We start from the raw sequence: 20,343 nt of genomic DNA, 5'->3' as shown, positions 1-20,343 counted from the left end.
CTTAAAATCCACTGTAATTACTAGAAAGTCTCAACAGAGAAGAAATTAGAACGGACTTTTCTGTGCCTACTAAAAACTTCAAGTGGATTATTGCCAAAACAAGAAGCTTTTGAGCCATTCTGTAGTTGTTACGATCAAAATACAATCTAAGTAAATATGCAGTGTTGTTATAGCAGTGTCAGGCACAGGATACTAGAGAGACAAGGTGGATGAGGTAATATCTTTTATTGGAGCAACTTCAGTTGGTGAGAGAGTTGAGCTTTCAAGCTACACAGAACTCTTCTTCAAGTCAGGGAAAGGTATTCAGTGTCACAGCTAAATACAAGATGGAACATATAATTTAGCATAAGTACTTAATGGGCATTCTAAGGGCCCATTCAAGGTGAAGTGGCCACTTCACACTCTGTATACCTTTCCCAGACCTGAAGAAGAGTTCTGTGTAGCGCAAAAGCTTGTCTCTCTCACCAACAGAATTTGTGCCAGTAAAAGAACAGATTTAAGAATTTTATTAAAGTGAATGTTTAAAATTAAATATACACAAGTTAAGAGGGAAGGTACTGTACATCTGGGGTCAGGCTTGGGTTATGAGGGATTACAGGTGTCGGTTGCAAGGGTGAAGAGATACATACATATCACATAACCGGCATAGACCCAGATTGAGATGCAAGAGTTTTTCAAGTGTCAGTGGATAAGTGGGCTCGGGTACGCCACCCATGGAATGTATAAGGAGTCCAAGTCAGTATCGGTGTAGCGAATGAGTAAATGGGTAGGGTGCATCCCTTGGTTCGTCAGGTAGGGTGCATCCCTGGTCGGTGGTCTCAGTTACTCAGTGTGGTATTGGCGGTGTCCTGTGATGTGTTCCGTATAAATGTCTCTGGACCACCTGATGATGTTGGACACCATAAGCTGTCTCATGAGCCGGACGTAGCGTCAACCGACTCCGCACACTCTCAGAACCGGCTCATTGTGGGGGTCCCACGAGCCCAGGGCTCCGACAATTAGGGCATGTATCTGGACCTCGTAGTCCTGGGCTCTCAGGGTCTCGGCCAGCAGGGTATACTACGATTCCTTCCGTGCTCGGGCCTCATGGAAGGCTTATTACTCACCCACCTTGTCTATCTAAATAAATTAGCATCCTTATCCGAATGACCTCAGAGAGACTGGTCTCGTTGCCATGGTGAACCACTTTGGGAAAATGCATAGAATGAAAACTCTTGTTTCCAACAAGTATTGCACTTCCAGGAAAAACTTAGTTTTGTTTCTGTAATTTGAATGCATGAGAATGAGGAGGAAAGCTTTGCTTAAATCTGTTTTACACCAGTTGACGTTAATCATTAGATCTTTCAAAATGCTCTTCTTAAATGAGTGGCTGCACTCCAAATTATGGTACTGCCAATTGTATTTGCCATTACAATGTATTTACTCCATGCAAACAGGGAAGCAAAGACAGTTTCCTTTAAGCAGCCTTGAAGGGGCATTGGTTAAAGTAGTATCACAGCTAAAGTCTAAGCATTAGTAGCCATTACCTCAGAGGACAGAGACAGATTTCAAAACATACTGAAATTAATCATTTTATAAAGCATGCAAATTAAGGACAGTGAATTACTGAGGACCACCAGTGCCTGTTCCCTTATAACCACGGGAAATAGATGCTGCAGAAACACCCACCCTACTTTTAAAAGATGATACTCCAGAGAAAGATCAAAAAGCACCAAGTATCTAACTAAGATATCCTATTCTATTCAGTTTCTCATACTGCACTTATCAGTTTGGCATCCATCCAACTCATCATTGCATTCATCCAACAATGCATTAGCTGCATAACTAGCATCTGTAATGGAAGATATCCTCCATTTAACAATTACTTCAACGTTGTGCACGTCAAGAAGAAACACCCTGGAATCTCATGCCATTCAACCCATCTGACGTCAATGGAATTGCATGGTACTTAAGCCAGTACAGAATTTATCCCAAAGCATACTTTTCAAATAAAAATTAGCATTCCCACTTGAATACTTTCACTTAATTTTCTGCTTTCTTTTGAAAACTTAGTTTTTTTAAAAGTATCAGAAAGTGTATCATTAAACCCCGTATAAATTATTTGTCAACAGAACCTTGTCCGACAGACAACAGGAACATGAAGTTCAGAACATTAATTACTTCACTTAATGTGCTTTTAAAGAAAATATATATTTCTGATGCTACCAGTAATATTTATAATGCATATTGTTATAAAATTGTCAACAAACTTTTATGGCTTTCCTCTTCATATGAATACTTAGTCATCCATTCGTTCCTCGATCCACTTCAATCCTGAAAAAAAAAATCAATAATTCTGAATTAATTAGGAAATGGGCACTGAGCAGATGTAACTTCTTCAATGTTTTTCATAGATTCATAGATTCTAGGACTGGAAGGGACCTTGAGAGGTCATCGAGTCCAGTCCCCTGCCCGCATGGCAGGACCAAATACTGTCTAGACCATCCCTGATAGACATTTATCTAACCTACTCTTAAATATCTCCAGAGATGGAGATTCCACAACCTCCCTAGGCAATTTATTCCAGTGTTTAACCATCCTGACAGTTAGGAACTTTTTCCTAATGTCCAACCTAGACCTCCCTTGCTGAAGTTTAAACCCATTGCTTCTGGTTCTATCCTTAGAGGCTAAGGTGAACAAGTTTTCTCCCTCCTCCTTATGACATCCTTTTAAATACCTGAAAACTGCTATCATGTCCCCTCTCAGTCTTCTCTTTTCCAAACTAAACAAACCCAATTCTTTCAGCCTTCCTTCATAGGTCATGTTCTCAAGACCTTTAATCATTCTTGTTGCTCTTCTCTGGACCCTTTACAATTTCTCCACATCTTTTTTAAAATGCGGTGCCCAGAACTGGACACAATACTCCAGCTGAGGCCTAACCAGAGCAGAGTAGAGCGGAAGAATGACTTCTCGTGTCTTGCTCACAACACACCTATTAATACATCCCAGAATCATGTTTGCTTTTTTTGCAACAGCATCACACTGTTGACTCATATTTAGCTTGTGGTCCACTATAACCCCTAGATCCCTTTCTGCCGTACTCCTTCCTAGACAGTCTCTTCCCATGTTTTATTTTTGTTTTTCAACTTTTATTGCCTACTTTTGCATAAACACAGTGATTTACTCTGTAGTGAAACATTGGAAAAGCACTGTGTTTTTCAATATTTTAAATAAAGCAGGCTGAATATTTCAAATACCAAGTTGTGTCTCGTGCTTTTCAATTAATTGATGTTTTAGTCAATATTTTTCTGTCAATTCAATTTCTGATTAGTTACTTGAGTGTTCAAAATTTGAGCTTCTTTGCATGGACAATAGGTCACATGATATATTTATACTGCATGATTGGATGGAGTAAATCTTTAGCAGATGTCCATTTCAAGTACTTAAAATTTTGATTTCAAAATTTTTTTGCTAGAAATATTCTGCAAGATCTGATTAATATTTGCTGTTTGAGGCAAGTTTCTTGCTAGTAAAACTCATTCACTAGAATATTCACAAAAAGGAAACACAACTAAGTAAGATTGTAGCAGATCTAAAAATCTGAATGAATATTTTTAAAGGTTTGCAGTGTATATGTAGCAAAAAAATGTCATAGTTAAGCATTAAGCCATGGGGGGAAAATTATATGACATAAAAAGAAACAGACAAAATACTTTTATTTTCTTTGCTTCTTCAGATTAGATAGAATATAAAAATCCAGTAGATTTTGCAAAGTGTATTCTAATTTCTGTAAAGCCTTTAAAAAACCTTTAAAAAAAAAAAAGAGGCCAAAACTGTGGCCTTTAATTTCTTGACACTACGCCTTAAACCCTCTTGCCAGAATGCATGCATATAACTGGAATGGACTTTTACTTTCATATGTCCCCTTTAATAAAGTAAGCTGTGTGAATTCAAGACTAACTCTGTTGTCAGAGAGCTAGTATAAATAATCTGTTATAACTTGATTTTTTTTTCCAAACTGATGCTGTTTCTCCAATAGTGACAGTGTATATAACCTATTCATTTTTAAGCCATAACCCAGTATTTCATTGCTGCTATACATACATTAACATAGCTATCAGGTTTAAACATACTGAACAGCCTTTTACTTTTAAAAGTATATGAGAATCTGGAAAAGATGCAAAGATAGTAAACATTAATGAAACCCACTAATATCCCAGTGATTAAGCACCAAATTTATATAACTTTTTATTAACTTTAAATCCAATTTTTTTTAGAAATAAAATAAACTCAAGTTCCAAATTAACATTAATATGAGTCACAAATGGTTGCAAATTCCCTAGAAACAATGACCTCACTAAATTTAATTAAATTCTGTAGGCTTGGAGTGTTCTAACTACTGTAGAGTATTTGTCCCATCTTTGATGTATCTTGGAGAGTGTCGTTTTTGTTTAATCTCCTTTGGCATTATTTGAATTGCTTCAGAATTTCCATTTCATGAGGCAAATTTTCTTTGGCTTACAACTGAGCCAGTGAGCATTGAGCGATGTCTACTTTTTTTTTTTATTGCACACTGTAGGGAGCAACAGAGGGTCCTGTGGCACCTTTGAGACTAACAGAAGTATTGGGAGCATAAGCTTTCGTGGGTAAGAACCTCATTTCTTCAGATGCAAGGGAAGAAGTGCATCTGAAGAAATGAGGTTCTTACCCACGAAAGCTTATGCTCCCAATACTTCTGTTAGTCTCAAAGGTGCCACAGGACCCTCTGTTGCTTTTTACAGATTCAGACTAACACGGCTACCCCTCTGATACTTGACACTGTAGGGAGATGCCTTTGACTTCCTAGCAGCCCCATTCTGTGCCAACATCCAAATACTGGACACTTGAGCCAGGTTTTCTGTGTCCTAAATGTATACACATGGTATGGTTGTCTAACCTGACTGCGAAAGGACTCAGTCACAAAACTGTTAAATTAAATATTACAGCATTTCAAAGCTTCATAGGGTGTCCCTCAAAAGGAAATCTCCTTTGACCTGTAATTGTTTCCAGTTCTCCATATTTTCTCATCAGTTATTTCTCTACACAAACATCCTACAAGCGCAACTTAGCTTCATGTTACCAGTGAATGCTGGAAGTCCTATTAGCTCACTATGGCTATGGTAATAATGAGAACAGGGATGTGTGTTTCAAAACTGCTTAAGTGTAGCTACCTTACTAATCATAGCTGCATTTGTTTTACATTATTAAATCACGTACAATTCTCCCCTCTCCCCCCTGCCTGGTGAAAAGGTTCCTTCATTAACAATGATGAATGATTGGTGTTGCCTATATATTTCCCTATGCGTGTTTACTCAATTTACTGAGCACTGAATTAACTGTTAGTTCCCTTTCACCTTTAAAATGCCAGTCTTTTTTCATTCTCTTTGTATGTGACATTGAAGGCTCATGAAAATTTTCCTGGTTGGCCCAAGTCCTCAACAGACAGTGTAAGCACATCACAAACCCTAGCAATCAGGTTTCCCACAATACTGTCCCATGGTTGTGCATAAACCCACACATTTTAAGGATGAGCAGGGAATTAATTCTCCAGGGCATATATTCAGTCCTTGGCCTGTCCAATAAGATTGGTGCCTGTAGCAGGGTGGTTACTCCACTCCTGCCTGGAAAGGCTTAAAACAGCCCTGGCAGAGGGCTGCAGCTCTAAAAGCTGGGCTGATTGGGGAAGTAGCCACAGCTGGGCCATGCCCCAATCATGCCACAGCTGGCCCGTATAAAAAGGCTGGGAGCCAGGAGCTCAGCAGTCTGTCTCTGCACTCTGAGAGAGAAGGGCCTGGCTGCAGGGAGCTAAGACAGAGTACCTGGGTGGAGCAGGGCTGGGGAAAGGCTGAGGAGCTGGGGAGCTCCAGCCTGGATAGCCCCAGGCTGTGGCCCAGTAGGAGGCCAAGGAGGACTGGGGGTTGCAGAGGGCAGCCCAGGGGTAGGCCAAGGCAGCAGATCCAAACTCAACCTTGCCTGTGATGAGTGGCCTATACTGCAGACTGCCTCAGGGAGCGGGGGCTAGTTGGTGACTGGCAGTGGCCTTATTCTGAGGTGAGGTGGGGATAGTGGGTGGGGGTTCCCCAGGCAGGGGAGACCCTAAGACTAAGGGGTTGCTGCCAGGGGGCAGCACCCCAGACAAAAGGGCACCGGGGTCCGGGAGGGACACGGGGACTGGAGGACAGGTGGACCACTGGCCTGCAGGGGGCGCTCCAACGCTGGAAGAGCTAATTCCCAGAAGAGACCAGCAGGAGGTGCCGCAGGGGTGATTCCGCCCCTCTACAGTGCCAATTAGGATTAGTTGCAATGTGGATACCTGCCACCATTTCAATTCACACAAGCCACCATAGAGATATCAAAGGGTAAAAATGTTGATTACTTATGACTTGGGCTGGATTTGAACTGGAAATGAAAAGCTACACATCAAATTGCAATTTCAAAGTGTATATCTACACTGCACACTGAGCCTGGGCTCTCACTCAGGTTTGAGGCCAAACGCCATCTTCCATCTACACACAGATCAGCTTGAGTCGGGTTAGCAACCACTCAGGACCTGGCCTGCGGGGTAGGGGGAGGGAAAGAGTCAGAGACCAAGTCCCACTGCACCTCGGGTGCAAGCACTGTCGTACTGCAGTGTGGACACAGCTCAAGTCACAGACCTGGGTCAGAATGTCTGCATAGTGCAGTATGGATGTTTAGCATGGCTGAGACACCCGGGTCTAGCAATTGTAAACCCAGGTTTACAATGGAGTGCATATGCTCAAGCATGGGCTTAGAAACACTGGGTCTACAAGTCCAGGTCCCATAGACCCTGGCTTAGTGTGCAGTGTAGACATGCCCCTAGTAATCCTATCATAAAATGGACTGATTTTCAGATGTGCTGAGAACATGCAACTCTCAATAAAAGTACCAACAAAAAAATCACACCACTTACAAATCCAAAATACATTCCTTCTACCAATTACACTGGTCTACAATTTTTGAGAAGTCGTCTGCTTCAGAGATAAAATGTGCTATTTATTATGTATTTTGATGTGCTGAATTCAAATATGACAATTAAAACAACTGATTGGCTACTGTTTCTAAGATATTTAAGTTTTTACATTTTATGTCTACGTATATTGTGTAGATAGTAGAGTTTTCATCATAAATTGTAAACCTAGGTCTTTTCATGTGTTTATGGTTGCTTTACATGATAATATTTCACCTGTCCTGTTTATGTAACACTTTAAAAATCAGCAAAAGGGTTATATAAATAAAATGTATTATGAAACAGAAGGCAAAAAACTATTCTGTACATAGTTTAGTCCTATTCAGTGTCTACTCGGCGCTTCTTGGCTTGTCTCTTGTATTCATTAAATGGAGCATCTCTTGTCACTGTCCAGCAATAGTCTGCAAGCATTGATGGGCTCCATTTGCCCTGATAGCGTTTCTCCATTGTTGCAATGTCCTGGTGAAATCGCTCGCCGTGCTCGTCCCTCACTGCTCCGCAGTTCGGTGGAAAAAAATCTAGATGAGAGTGCAAAAAATGTATCTTTAGTGACATGTTGCAACCAAGGCTTTTGTATGCCTTGAGGAGGTTTTCCACCAACAACCTGTAGTTGTCTGCCTTGTTGTTTCCGAGAAAATTTATTGCCACTAACTGGAAGGCTTTCCATGCCGTCTTTTCCTTGCCAAGCAGTGCATGGTCAAATGCATCATCTCTAAGAAGTTCACCAATTGAGGACCAACAAAGACACCTTCCTTTATCTTAGCTTCACTTAACCTTGGAAATTTTCCACAGAGGTACTTGAAAGCTGCTTGTGTTTTGTCAATGGCCTTGACAAAGTTCTTCATCAGACCCAGCTTGATGTGTAAGGGTGGTAACAAAATCTTCCTTGATTCAACGAGTGGTGGATGCTGAACACTTTTCCTCCCAGGCTCCAATGACTGTCGGAGTGGCCAGTCTTTCTTGATGTAGTGGGAATCTCTTGCACGACTATCCCATTCGCAGAGAAAACAGCAGTACTTTGTGTATCCAGTCTGCAGACCAAGCAAGAGAGCAACAACCTTCAAATCGCCACAAAGCTGCCACTGATGTTGGTCATAGCTTATGCACCTCAAAAGTTGTTTCATGTTGTCATAGGTTTCCTTCATATGGACTGCATGACCAACTGGAATTGATGGCAAAACATTGCCATTATGCAGTAAAACAGCTTTAAGACTCGTCTTCGATGAATCAATGAATAGTCTCCACTCATCTGGATCGTGAACGATATTGAGGGCTGCCATCAACCATTGATGTTGTTGCAGGCTACAAGATCACCTTCCATGAAGAAGAATGGGACAAGATCCTTTTGACGGTCATGGAACATAGAAACCCTAACATCACCTGCCAGGAGATTCCACTGCTGTAGTCTGGAGCCCAACAACTCTGCCTTACTCTTGGGTAGTTTCAAATCCCTGACAAGGTCATTCAGTTCACCTTGTGTTATGAGGTGTGGTTCAGAGGAGGAGGATGGGAGAAAATGTGGGTCCTGCGACATTGATGGTTCAGGACCAGAAGTTTCATTCTCTTCCTCTTCCTCATCTGACTCAAGTGAGAATGATTCTGGTGCATCAGGAACCGGCAGTCCTTCTCCGTGGGGTACTGGGCGTATAGCTGATGGAATGTTTGGATAATGCACAGTCCACTTTTTCTTCTTCGACACACCTTTCCCAACTGGAGGCACCATGCAGAAGTAACAATTGCTGGTATGATCTGTTGGCTCTCTCCAAATCATTGGCACTGAAAAAGGCATAGATTTCCTTTTCCTGTTCAACCACTGGTGAAGATTTGTTGCACAAGTGTTGCAGCATATGTGTGGGGCCCACCTCTTGTCCTGATCTCCAATTTTGCAGCCAAAATAAAGGTGATAGGCTTTCTTAACCATAGTGGTTATACTGCGCTTTTGTGATGCAAAAGTCACTTCACCACAAACATAGCAGAAGTTATCGGCACTGTTCACACAAGTACGAGGCCTCTCTGTTCACTTTGGCTAAACAGAAATGTGTCCCTTTGCAAAATCAAACACTGACAAATAAGAGAGCACGACACTGTATGATTTCTAGAGCTGATATAGGGCAATTTGTTCAGCAGAGTGATGTAAGCTTTGTTATGATTGCATCATCCATGACTTCTAGGAATAACATGATGCAATTCATAGCATGTATGACGCAATACCAGCTTCAGATTGCATCATTCATTGTTTTGCCTAAAAAGCAAGTACTGTCCAAACCCAGTCATAGATTTATTCATAGATCCAGTCAAAGATGTATTTTAGTCATTTCTGGTTTAAATTGAGATCCCTTCCCTTTATAACTCACTTATCCTCTGCCATTCCCAAGTCAAGGGTCGTATATACTGACCCAATAGCATATCTTGAAAACTAGAGCTAATCAACAATTTTAAGCATCATTTTCGTTCTCAGTGACCCAGAATTAGTAAAGTTTGACTACATTTATTTCAGAAGCATTTTGGCTGTAGAGCAGTGTTATATTACCACCAAGAAACACTTCCTGGATTTTTGAAGACAATTTATTCTTCCCGGTTTAAATAAGGCTGCTATGAAATACTTGTTTTGTTTTAAGTAGTAAATGGAACGTGATGTGAAAAGTCCAAATAGGAGCACTTACATCCAGTATCATTTTGCAAATATGGTTTTTAGTACCAGCAAAACACCTAAAGCACAAAATAAGAGGATTGGAAACAAGAACAACATATTTGTTTGATCCAAGACCCTTAAATGACCGAGGGCTTTCTGTGTAATCACAAAGCAAAGTCTCTAACAAACATGAAACGTCAGTCTCAGGCCAGGTCTACACTACAAACTTTGCTAATGCAAGTTACATTGGCACAAAGCTGCAGCAGTTAGCATATCACTTGTGCACATGCATCGGCACTGCATGTACTCACTAGGCGTGCTTGTTTCAATGCAGGTAACGCAGTGTGCAACTCGCCACTGTCCAGAGCACTTTTTTGGGGGAAGTTTTGGCAATGCGTGGTGGGGCAGAAACAAGTAGCAAAAGGGGTGACTGGGACTGCAGAGTCAAGTTCCCATCATGCAACTTTCTCCAATGCCATCTCTATCACATAATTTTCGTACTTATTTTGAAAATTCCAGCCACAAAGGACTTGTCATGGTCCACCATCTCTGAGAGAAGCATGGAGGCTATTGTCATGAGCATTGCAAGCACAGGACACATGGACCTCCGGTATCTGCAGAGCCACAACAAGAGCCATGGGGAACATGATGATTTTGTGGAGGGCAGATTGATGGTGGCATTTATAGAGCAGCTGCAAATGGTGGAGCACTGCTTCTGGACCAAAGAAATAAATACTGACTGGTGGGATTGCATCGTAATGGGGCTTGGGATGAAGAGCAGTGGCTGCAGAACTTTCAGATGTGCAAGGCCACATTCCTAGATCTGTGTGCTGAGGTTACCCAGCCCTACAGTGCAGAGACACCAGAATGACAGCTGCACTGACAGCGGAGTGGCGATCGCACTCTGGAAACTTGCAATGCCAGATTGGTACCGGTCAGTGGAAAATTGTTTGGGAGTTGGAAAATCCACTGGTAGGGCAACTGTCATGCAAGGGTGCAGGGCCATTAATCATCTCCTGCTATGCAGGACCATGACTCTCAACAATGTGCAGGACACAATGGATGGATTTGCAGCAATGGGGTTCCCGAACTGTGCTGGAGCAATAGATGGCATGCATATCCCTATTCTGGCACCAGACCACTTGCCACATAGTACATCAAACAGAAAGGGCTATTTTTCTATGGTTATGCAAGCGCTGTCAGAACACCAGGAATGTTTCACCAACATCAGCGTTGGCCAGTCAGGGAAAGTGCATGACACACACATCTTTAAGAACACAGGACAGTTCAGAAAGTTACAAGCAGGTACTTTCTTTTCCAGCCAATGGATTAACATTGGTGTTGTTGAAATGCCAATAGTGATCCTGGGGGACCTAGCCTACCCCTTACTCCCCAGCTCATGAAGCTGCACGCTGACCACCTTAACAGCACCAAAGAAAGATTTGCCTAATGTCTCAGCAGAATGACAGTTGGATGTTCTTTTGGTAGATTGAAGGTTCGTTGATGTTGTTTACCCACTAGACTGGATCTCCGTAACAAAAATATCAGAACAGTTATAGCTTCCTACTGCGCCCTGCACAATACACGTGAAGAAAAAGGGGGGAAGTTACCACTGAGGTGGAGGAGTTTGAACAGCCAGACACACGGGCTATCAAAACAGCTCAACATGGAGCTATACAGCTTAGGGAGGTTTTGAAAGAACACTAACAGCGAGCCACAGTAATGCATTATGGTGTATTGTGCTTCACTTGGCCCTACAGTTTGGAGACCTGTTAGGAACTGCATGGTGCTTGGTGCACATCTATGAATATAATACTGACAATGCACCAATTAATGTTGTGGTGCTTCCTGTACATTTATAATCATTACACTGTGTTTGTCACTGATCCTATAAGTTGTGTCACAGTGTATAACAACAAGTAAATGGGTACTTTCACTACCGCCAGACATTATGCAGTATATGTTGGGAATCAATAAAGATGAGCTAATTACCAAACAATACAGTTTTATTGACTAATGAAAACACCTCAAGAAATTCTGTGCAATTTAAAAGCAAATACATTAAAACCTTAATAAATTTATGGAACAAAGGTTAAATAAGAGGAAGGAATATTCATGTCCATTTTAGCTACACATACATCAACTGTGGCTCTCACAGGTTAGTGTATATGAAGCTGTCGTTGCCTTTAATGTCCCCCTGTATAGAGTGGTAGGGATAGGGATGCGGCCCCTGATGCTACGTGGAATGTGGAGGGTGGTTGTAGGGAGGTGCTGTACTTTGTAGTACTTCATGGCCTGCAAATGGAGGCAAGCACAGGATTGTAGGTCCACAAGAGTCTGCAGCCAGAGAAGCCCCATTATGCCCTCATGCATCTCCCTCTCCTTTTCCTGGTGAAACTCCTGGGGCTTTCTGCTCTTTTCCTCTCCATACAGTCTTCAATATTCATCCTCCAAGCCCTCTGCTCATGGAGGATGATGCAGCACTGGCTTGCAGGATCTCACTGAACATGTCACTCCAAGTCCTCTTCTTTCTCCTCCTCATCTGTATCAGGCATTCCAAGGGTGTGGAGGGGGAACCCCTCAAGACCACAACAGCCAAAATGCAGATAAAACACAAAGAAGTACCATTGTCTGTATAGTCTCAACAAAAATTGAAAGTTAGATTCAGAATTCCATTCCTTTGCTCCCCTAAAGTTTTAAACAAGACTTGATTACTGACACTTGTGCTTCAGAGTGATTGTGCATGGTGCTACTCACAGCACCAGCCATGGTGAATATGGCCTGCTGGGGTGAGGGAAATGCATGAAACTATATGGCAGTATAAGTCAGTGTTGCTGAATTCATCACCATTTTCCATAGGTGATGGTGATTTTAGCTGATATCTCATTCCTGAAGGTAAAAAAGGCACAGAGGGCAGAGCTGCTGCTGGTGTCCCAAAGGTACCCGGGCCCATATGCTGCTAGACTGTTTACTGCAATGCTGCCTGCCAAAGTTATAGCCAACTGGCATGGGGAAAAAAGTGTCCTACTGTGGAGGAAGAAATAAGGCCGCCATCCCTAGAAACCTTTGGGAGAGGATTGCAGAGGACCTCTATGGAAGTTTCATCAAGAACTCTCAGAAGGATTTCAGGGTCATCTGTGTATATAAACTGCTTTGGGACACCCCGGCCTAACTCTACAGGGGAAGGAAAAGCAGATAACAACTCTATCTCTCTTTGTTGTGAATTAATAAAAAGTTGATAGCTGTGTCCTGCTAAGTTGGGGATGCCATCACTGTAATGGGAAATAAACTTACACACTTACCCAAAGATTCTTTCCCCTGCTTTGGGATCACCCATGCTCGACTGCCAGGACTGACTGGACTGTGGTAGAGTCTCAAACAGGCTCTGGCTCAAAGCACAATGGAGCCCCCCGGTCACATGTCCCCCATCCTCTTGCTCCACCTCAATCCTTGTTGTTCATGCCAAGGACCTTTGACTCAGGCTCCTCGGAGGTAGCCATGGTGTGTGCAGGTGATGGTGGGGTCTCAGCCAAGTATCGCATGTAGCTCTTTGTAAAAGAGGCAGATCTGAGGCTTGGCACTGGATCAATTGTTGTCCTCTTTGGCCTTCTGATATGCCTGCTGTGGCTCCTTTGCTTTCAAGCAGCACTTCTGCTGCTCTCGGTTATACCCCTTCTCCTGCATTCCCCGTGCAATGTGCTCACAGATATCCATATTTCTGGCCTGTAACTGTGCTTGAACAGTCTCTTCTTCCCACTGCCTTTGGACCGGGAGATCCAAAATCTACTGTCTACTCCAGGCTGGAGTGCATCTGAATTGTGTAGCTGGTGTGGTTAACTGGGCAGTTGCACACGACAGTGGAGAGCGGCTACAGGTGGGGAGTTTTAAAGGAGGGGGGTGGCTTCCGGTCTCCATTACCCCTAGGCAGTGGAGTTAACAATTGTGACCAGAGCGGTCATTGTCAGGCATTGTGGGATCACTGCTGGAGGACTGTTAGAATCAACATAAGTAACTCAACATCTACACTTACGCTGTATTGACCTCAGTAATTCAGCCATTGCTCAATGCGGCTCACGGAGCTGATGTTACTATGACAATGTAATGGAGAGTTTGCATTGGTTGGAGAAAAATTTAAGTGTAAACACATGCACAAACAGAAGATAGTTTACATCAACCTAACTTCGTAGTGTAGACCAGGCCTCAGACTGATGAGAACTGGCAGAAAGAAAACACAGGGTTGTGTCCCTTTCCAACCAAAAACTAGCTGTCTTCATAAAACTAGGGTTTCAGAATTTTAAAAACTTGTAAATATTTATGAAAGCTACCACATATTTGCCATAGGCTCGTTTTCCCACTAGCAGAAAACCATCAGGAATTGAAATGTCCAATCCACGTGAGATCTCATGGGTAACAGAGTAACACCAAGGTATTTCCAACATGTCAAACACCCTCACTGACTCACAAAACATTGAGGGATGGAAAACATGTACTGGGTCAGATTCAGAAATGAGATATCAGGTTGATCTTATTAATGTATAGACTTTGAATGAACATACTATATATTTTTTTGTTTATCTCTCCACTTTGAGAATATATTTTTTAAATTATGAATAATACTTAATATTGATTCATCAAAATACAATAGTTTGATCAGGCAGATAAGCCCCACAATGGCAACAAGAGTGTTTATAAGAGCCTGTAGATCCATCTGGCCCCACCTCCCTACACCTTCAGCAGATGTCAGGCATAAAGAGGGGACTTAAAAGGAGGAGACCCCAGTTCTGGGCTGACCAGGAAGGAGGGCAGAGCTCCACTTCTCCTGATGTAAGAGAAGCCTGGTTGCAACCCAGAGCATAAGCAAGCCTGTCAGTCAGGTGAGCCTTCTGCTAGAAGGGACGACAGGTTGCTGGGGGACCAAATAAAGTATGGACTACTTGAAGACAAGCCCTGAACAGAACAGCAGGATCCCACTGAATATTCATCGAATGACCTGTTTTGAGCTGTTTTTAATCCTGATTTTTTTCTGTACCTTAATACTCTCTGGGAGTGGTAGAACTGAAGTGTGATTTGACCCCTGAGCTAAAGCACCACTACCTCAGACCTCGCAGGAGATAGCGACCTACCAACAGAGACCTGCACCTGGGTGAGTCATGCCCTGATGGGCACGAGGGGATGCTGCAGAGGCAAACCCAGTCACAAATAGTTAATATACTGGAAATATGAAAGTGATATTTATACAGAATTTATTTTTTATAAATTCATTGAGAAATGCTCACTAGCACAATTAGAGGGTTATTCCTGCGTTAAATTCCTCTTCCCAGGATTTGGGCAAATAACCTCAATCCTTACGTTATGCAGGTGACACTATCTTTTCTTCATTTCAGATAACATCACTGTCACAGAACAGACCCTCCACTTGGCTGAGATCAACCCATGGCTGAAGCACAGCTGGCTGAAGCTGAACCTGAACAAGACTGGTGGGCAGAAGAAAGCATTGGGAAGAGTTGGACGCTGCAGAACAGTCTCTTTCAGCTGAAGGCACACAGCCACAACTGATCAATACAGACAGTAGTTTAGGAGTGCTCCTGCATTCCTTGTTGACACTAACCTTTCACATAGCAGTGTCCACACTGAACCCTTTTCATCATTTCTGGCTGACAAGGAGACGACCGATCCTTGCAGAAGATGACCTAGCCTCAGTACTACATGCCTCTGTCACCCCCAAGCTGGGCTATAGCAATGCAATATGCTATTCACAGGCTTAAGTGCTTTGCTGAATCAGTATTTAAATAACTATATTCTCTAGACAGCAAATCTCACCTTTGGAAATATCCAGGCTTATGAATCACTTTGTCAAATCATTTATTTTATTATAAAAAGGAAGCATTTTGTCTTATTGGTTTCCCTTAAGTTTGTACTTATGCTATTTTCACAATCTTCAAAGGCCCTGAGTCCCAGCAATCCTCCTGAGGAGGAGGGCTGAATATGACTTCTTCAAAGCCCATCAATGATGCTCTGAGCGTTAGATTGGGAACTAGGTTGTTTGAGACCCAGACAAGGTGCTCTCTTCCTTTCTGGAAGTGAAAACTCTGCAGGAAGGGACTTCCCAGTTCAAATCTCCAGCAGCACCATTAGTACTAGATACCCCCAGGCTTGACCTCTTCACTGGATTTCTAATTCACAACTAAATTCGAAAGCTTCATGGATAATACAGACTAGTGATTCTTCAGAGATTCTGGAACTATGTAGTTGCCAGGGGCTACTAAACAATTGTATGTGTTGTGTAACTTCAAAAAAGGACTTCCAGACTATTCTAATTCAAACCAGCAAAAACTAAGAATCAACCCAGTGTGCCATTAGGGCTTCTATCAGAAAGGTGTTTAAGATTATAATCCAGATTGTGAACCACTGTTTTGTCTGCTGTGATTGCAATATTTTGCCAGATGGAACAAAGAATAGGTTAAAATGCCAATATGTATTTCTTAAATGTTAACATTCAAATTTACAGTCTTATATGGCAGTGGTCTCCAAAGTGGGGTGCACGCACCCCAGGCGGTGCGCAAGAGGATCCTTGGGGGTGGGGTGCGTGGCAGGAGGAGCCGGAGTCCGAGCGGCTTTTATTTTTGCTTTGGCAAAAATGGTAGAGCCGGCGCGGCAGGGGGTGCGTGCTCAAAAATTTTTTACTGATAGGGGTGCGCAATCAAAAAAGTTTGGAGACCACTGTTATATGGGACTGAAAGGATACTTTTAATGTATACAGTACTAACCTGTTACAATGGGGCCAAGTGTTTAAGTTTGTTCTTACAAACAAAACTGCTAGTTGCTTTTCATAGTATCTTCTCTTAAAATTCTTGGTTTGGGTTTATTTTCTTTGTGTCTAAGGGTGGGTTTATTATTTAGTAGTAGTAGTAGTAGTAGTAGTAGTAGTAAGGCTTTTTTACATATTTCTGCAGTTAGTTTGTCATAAAAATTATCTGAAGTTTAGTCTAAATATTTCTGAAGATAAACTTAGTGCTTCATATTATGATTTTCATTGTTATTTTGACTAAAAGTGAAAGAGAAGCAAGAGTCATAGAAAGTGGGATGCTTGTTGCTAGGCAACACGTGATACCTAGCTCTCGAATTCCTATAGCATGAAATATCTATAAAGGCTTCTACAGTGAATGACATCTAGTAAAGAGAGAAATCAGAGACACACGTTTACTGGAATGCATCATAAGTCAAGGTAAGAAGCAGCAGCTGTGCCACCAATCCAGTTCCCAGGGTATACGGAAGTAAAAAGGCTACCCTGGACTTCAATTGGAGTGGGATGTGGGTCCATGGGGAGATATCATGAAAAACAGTATTTACTTGTAAGCCAAATGAGGTAACACTACCAGTAAGGGACCAAAGCACCACAAAGGTCTTGGCAGGGAGGGGAGCTGCATTTGACTTTGGTCATCTGGTTGCAGAGTTTAGTTTTTATCATTTCATTATGATGTTATTTTTAGACAAGAAAGGAGTGCACTGAGTGACCTATTGGCTGGGAGTGGAGGATTCATTAACGAAACATATACAATTAGCAAGAATTCTGTATATTTATCTCAGTCCTTTCAAAGCTTAATTCAAATTAGCAGTTCTTGTTCTAATGCAGGGGTCGGCAACCTCTGGCACGCGGCTCACCAGGGTAAGCACCCTGGCGGGCCGGGCCAGTTTATTTACCTGCCACGTCGGCAGGTTTGGCCGATCGTGGCTCCCACTGGCCGCAGTTCGCCGTCCCAGGCCAATGGGAGTGGCGGGAAGCCGCGGCCAGCACATCCCTCGGCCCGCACCACTTCCCGCAGCCCCCATTGGTCTGGGACGGCGAACAGCAGCCAGTGGGAGGAGCCACAATCGGCCGAACCTGTGGACGCGGCAGGTAAACAAACTGGCCCGGCCCGCCAGGGTGCTTACCCTGGCGAGCTGCATGCCAGAGGTTGCCGACCCCTGTTCTAATGAGTATACCCAATATCATTTGAATAAAGGTTTGCAAGATTGATCCCCTTTTTTTCATGAAGTCTTAATATTTGAAACTAATGAATTATTTTAAAAGACACCTTATTACTCATCTCTGCTTTATTGCTTTCAGTTAGGAAGACATTTGAAACAGGGACTCTGCAAACTCTTAATTCTCAATGAAGACAGGGAAAAGTTCTCTTCTGATGTCTTACTTTTAAATGCACCAGTACTATTTTGATATTTTAAGACTTAGTTTGTCAAAAGAATGTAGTATAGAACATAATAGGGAATGCACTGCCCTTTTGAAAGTTTGTCCATATGTATTTTAAAGAGTCCTTAATTTAGAAGTGTTGGCTCTTTCAGCCACTATAGGTTATTTGTCAATAAGAATTAGGAAACCAAAGTGCAGATATGAATGCACAAAAACCCTTCCGGTACACCAAATAAAAAAAAATAGTCAAAATGTAGGTGCAATACCTACATTTTTAAAGCTAAATAGTTTTTTTTCCATTTGTTAAATTTTAAATACAAAGTAAATTCCCACCTCTTATGTGTCACCATCCTGAAAAGATTCATTTTAATAATCAGTGGCGTTTAAATTACAAGAGGGCAATTAATTGCATTGAGCAAAGAAAAACAGAATAATTCCTCCCTCTGACAAACTCATACAAATGCTGCCGGTTAATTTTGACATTTCCAGACATTTGACTGAACTGATTTTACTCCTGGGGGGATTCTGCGTCAAAAAATTGAAAATTCTGCAAAATTCTGCATATTTTATTTGTCAAAATAATGCAATATAATCACACCACTTTCAATTGTTTTGGTAATTTATTTGAACTACAATAAAGAAAAAAAGTCACAATAACTATTCAGCATTTCCTAAACACATGAAAGTTAAGTTACAAACACTTGGAAATTTATACCCTGCATTACAATTATAAACCTGGATTTTCATTTAAATTACATCACACAACACCAAACGGGGGGGAAAAAAGGAGAATGTCATTTTAAATTGCTCAGATTTTCACACATGAAAGTCATACAGTTTTGCTAATCATTGTCCTGGACTGGGCTGGGTACTTTGGGAACTGCTTGCTTCTGATTGTCCTGACATTTTATTGACTTCTTGGTAAATGTTTTATTTGCCCTCAAAGTCTTTTTTTTTAATGGGTAAGTAAAATAAATCCTCAGCTGAAATCTAACCCCACTGTGCCACTTTGGCACAGAAAAAGAGTGAGAAAGCACATAGATCTTCCTAGCTGATTCCCTTGCTGTCATCTGTAAGGTTTTACATCACTCTGGCAATGTAAGGGCCTTAAAACTTTTACAGGTTTTATGCTCCTGGGGGAATTGACTGAGCATGGGAACAGTTTAACTAATAATAGGAACATTAACAATGTTACTATGATGCAAGCTGCTACATTTCTGCATCAGGGAAAGAGCCTTCCTCCTGCATAATCAGAAGACCTAACCATCCACACCCCCAGCGAGCCACAATTGTTGGCAGGCAGGCACCCATGCCCAGCCCCGCCCCCAATGGTGATCAACATCTCCCTCACAAGCACACACGCCCACCCCCTCCCACAGTGATTTGCATTTCTGAGGCTGCTCCAGGCACACTGGAACAGATGCACTGCCTGGGCTGCCGGGGAAGAGGCGCGTGTCCCCCTGCAGATTTCTTTTGCATTTTTTTGCACGAGGGGCACAGAAATATGTGGGCCATATGAATTCTGCGCCTCTGCGGGGGCGCATAATTCTGTCAGGAGTATGATTTATAACCATCATATTATTTTAATTTCCTAGGTTTGGGCTTTAATAAAATGATTTAAAAATGTAAAACTATTTCCAAGACACAAGAGAATGCTGGGAGGTACAATATACACACTCAGCACAAGAAGAATTCTTGTGGAATTCTGCCTTATTTCATACACCTTTATATAGATCATATTCCAGTTACAACATTGAATTAAAACAAAATTCCATGAGATTTCTTACACGTCTACATCATATGAAAGTCAACAGGATGTTAAGAAATCATATATTAAATGAGAATTTCTATACAACATATGAATGTATATTGCCAATTTATTTTACTAATAACTGGCCAACTTTCCATTTTCATATAACAAAAAACAGGACCTGTGCACAGAGTTTCTAAGCCCACACTACTCTGTCAAATCAAACTTTTACCACTTCCCACCAAACTGCTTCTTCAAAAAAAATGCAACTTTTTCTTTTTTAATAATGGCCAAAATTATCTATTTTCAGACCTTTCATTCTCAGGATGAGAACAAAGGTGCAAGATTTCAGCTTTCAGCATCTGAAAATAAACCTTTGGAATGGAAACATTCATGCAACCTCAATTTCTTGTTGGAGTTATGCTTGTTGTGGTTCAACATCATACTTTAATTCCACATAAAATATTCTTAGTTAATTAGTATAAAAATGGAAAATGAAGGTCAAAATGTGAAATCCAATTTGCAGAAAAGAAAGCACTCACGTGTGAAATTCATGACACCATCAGCCCATTTCCCTATAGCCAGAAGGAGAGGGAAATCACAGAGCAGGATTAACCAATCCTAGTTTTTTTACAGAATAAAAGCTCCACTATAGGTAAAATATGCCATTTAAAGATGCTCAGTTTCTGATATCTAATCATTCCTCAATCTTTTATGTATGGACAGCTTCAAAAAGGGAACTGAGGTGTTCATGCACAGCCACTTTT

The 20,343-nt window shown here is 41.8% G+C and overlaps 1 protein-coding gene across 19 annotated transcripts in view; it reads right to left on the bottom strand.

The window, feature by feature from the left end:
* KLF12 (KLF transcription factor 12) overlaps window positions 1-20,343 on the bottom strand; it is a 345,970-nt gene that overhangs the window by 233,140 nt on the left and 92,487 nt on the right. For 18 of the 19 annotated variants that reach the window (XM_065581116.1, XM_008178564.4, XM_065581117.1 and 15 more), the window contains one exon: window positions 2,250-2,313. In XM_065581116.1, the coding sequence (XP_065437188.1) occupies window positions 2,250-2,270 (21 nt within the window). In that variant the 5' untranslated portion in view covers window positions 2,271-2,313. Of the gene's footprint in view, window positions 1-2,249; window positions 2,314-20,343 lie in introns of those variants that run through there. The other variant, XM_042861686.2, reaches the window with a different exon arrangement.

The sequence above is a fragment of the Chrysemys picta genome, chromosome 1 (assembly GCF_011386835.1).
Source record: "Chrysemys picta bellii isolate R12L10 chromosome 1, ASM1138683v2, whole genome shotgun sequence".
NCBI classification, from domain to species: Eukaryota; Metazoa; Chordata; order Testudines; family Emydidae; genus Chrysemys; species Chrysemys picta.
This window is presented reverse-complemented; position numbering and strand designations above follow the sequence as displayed.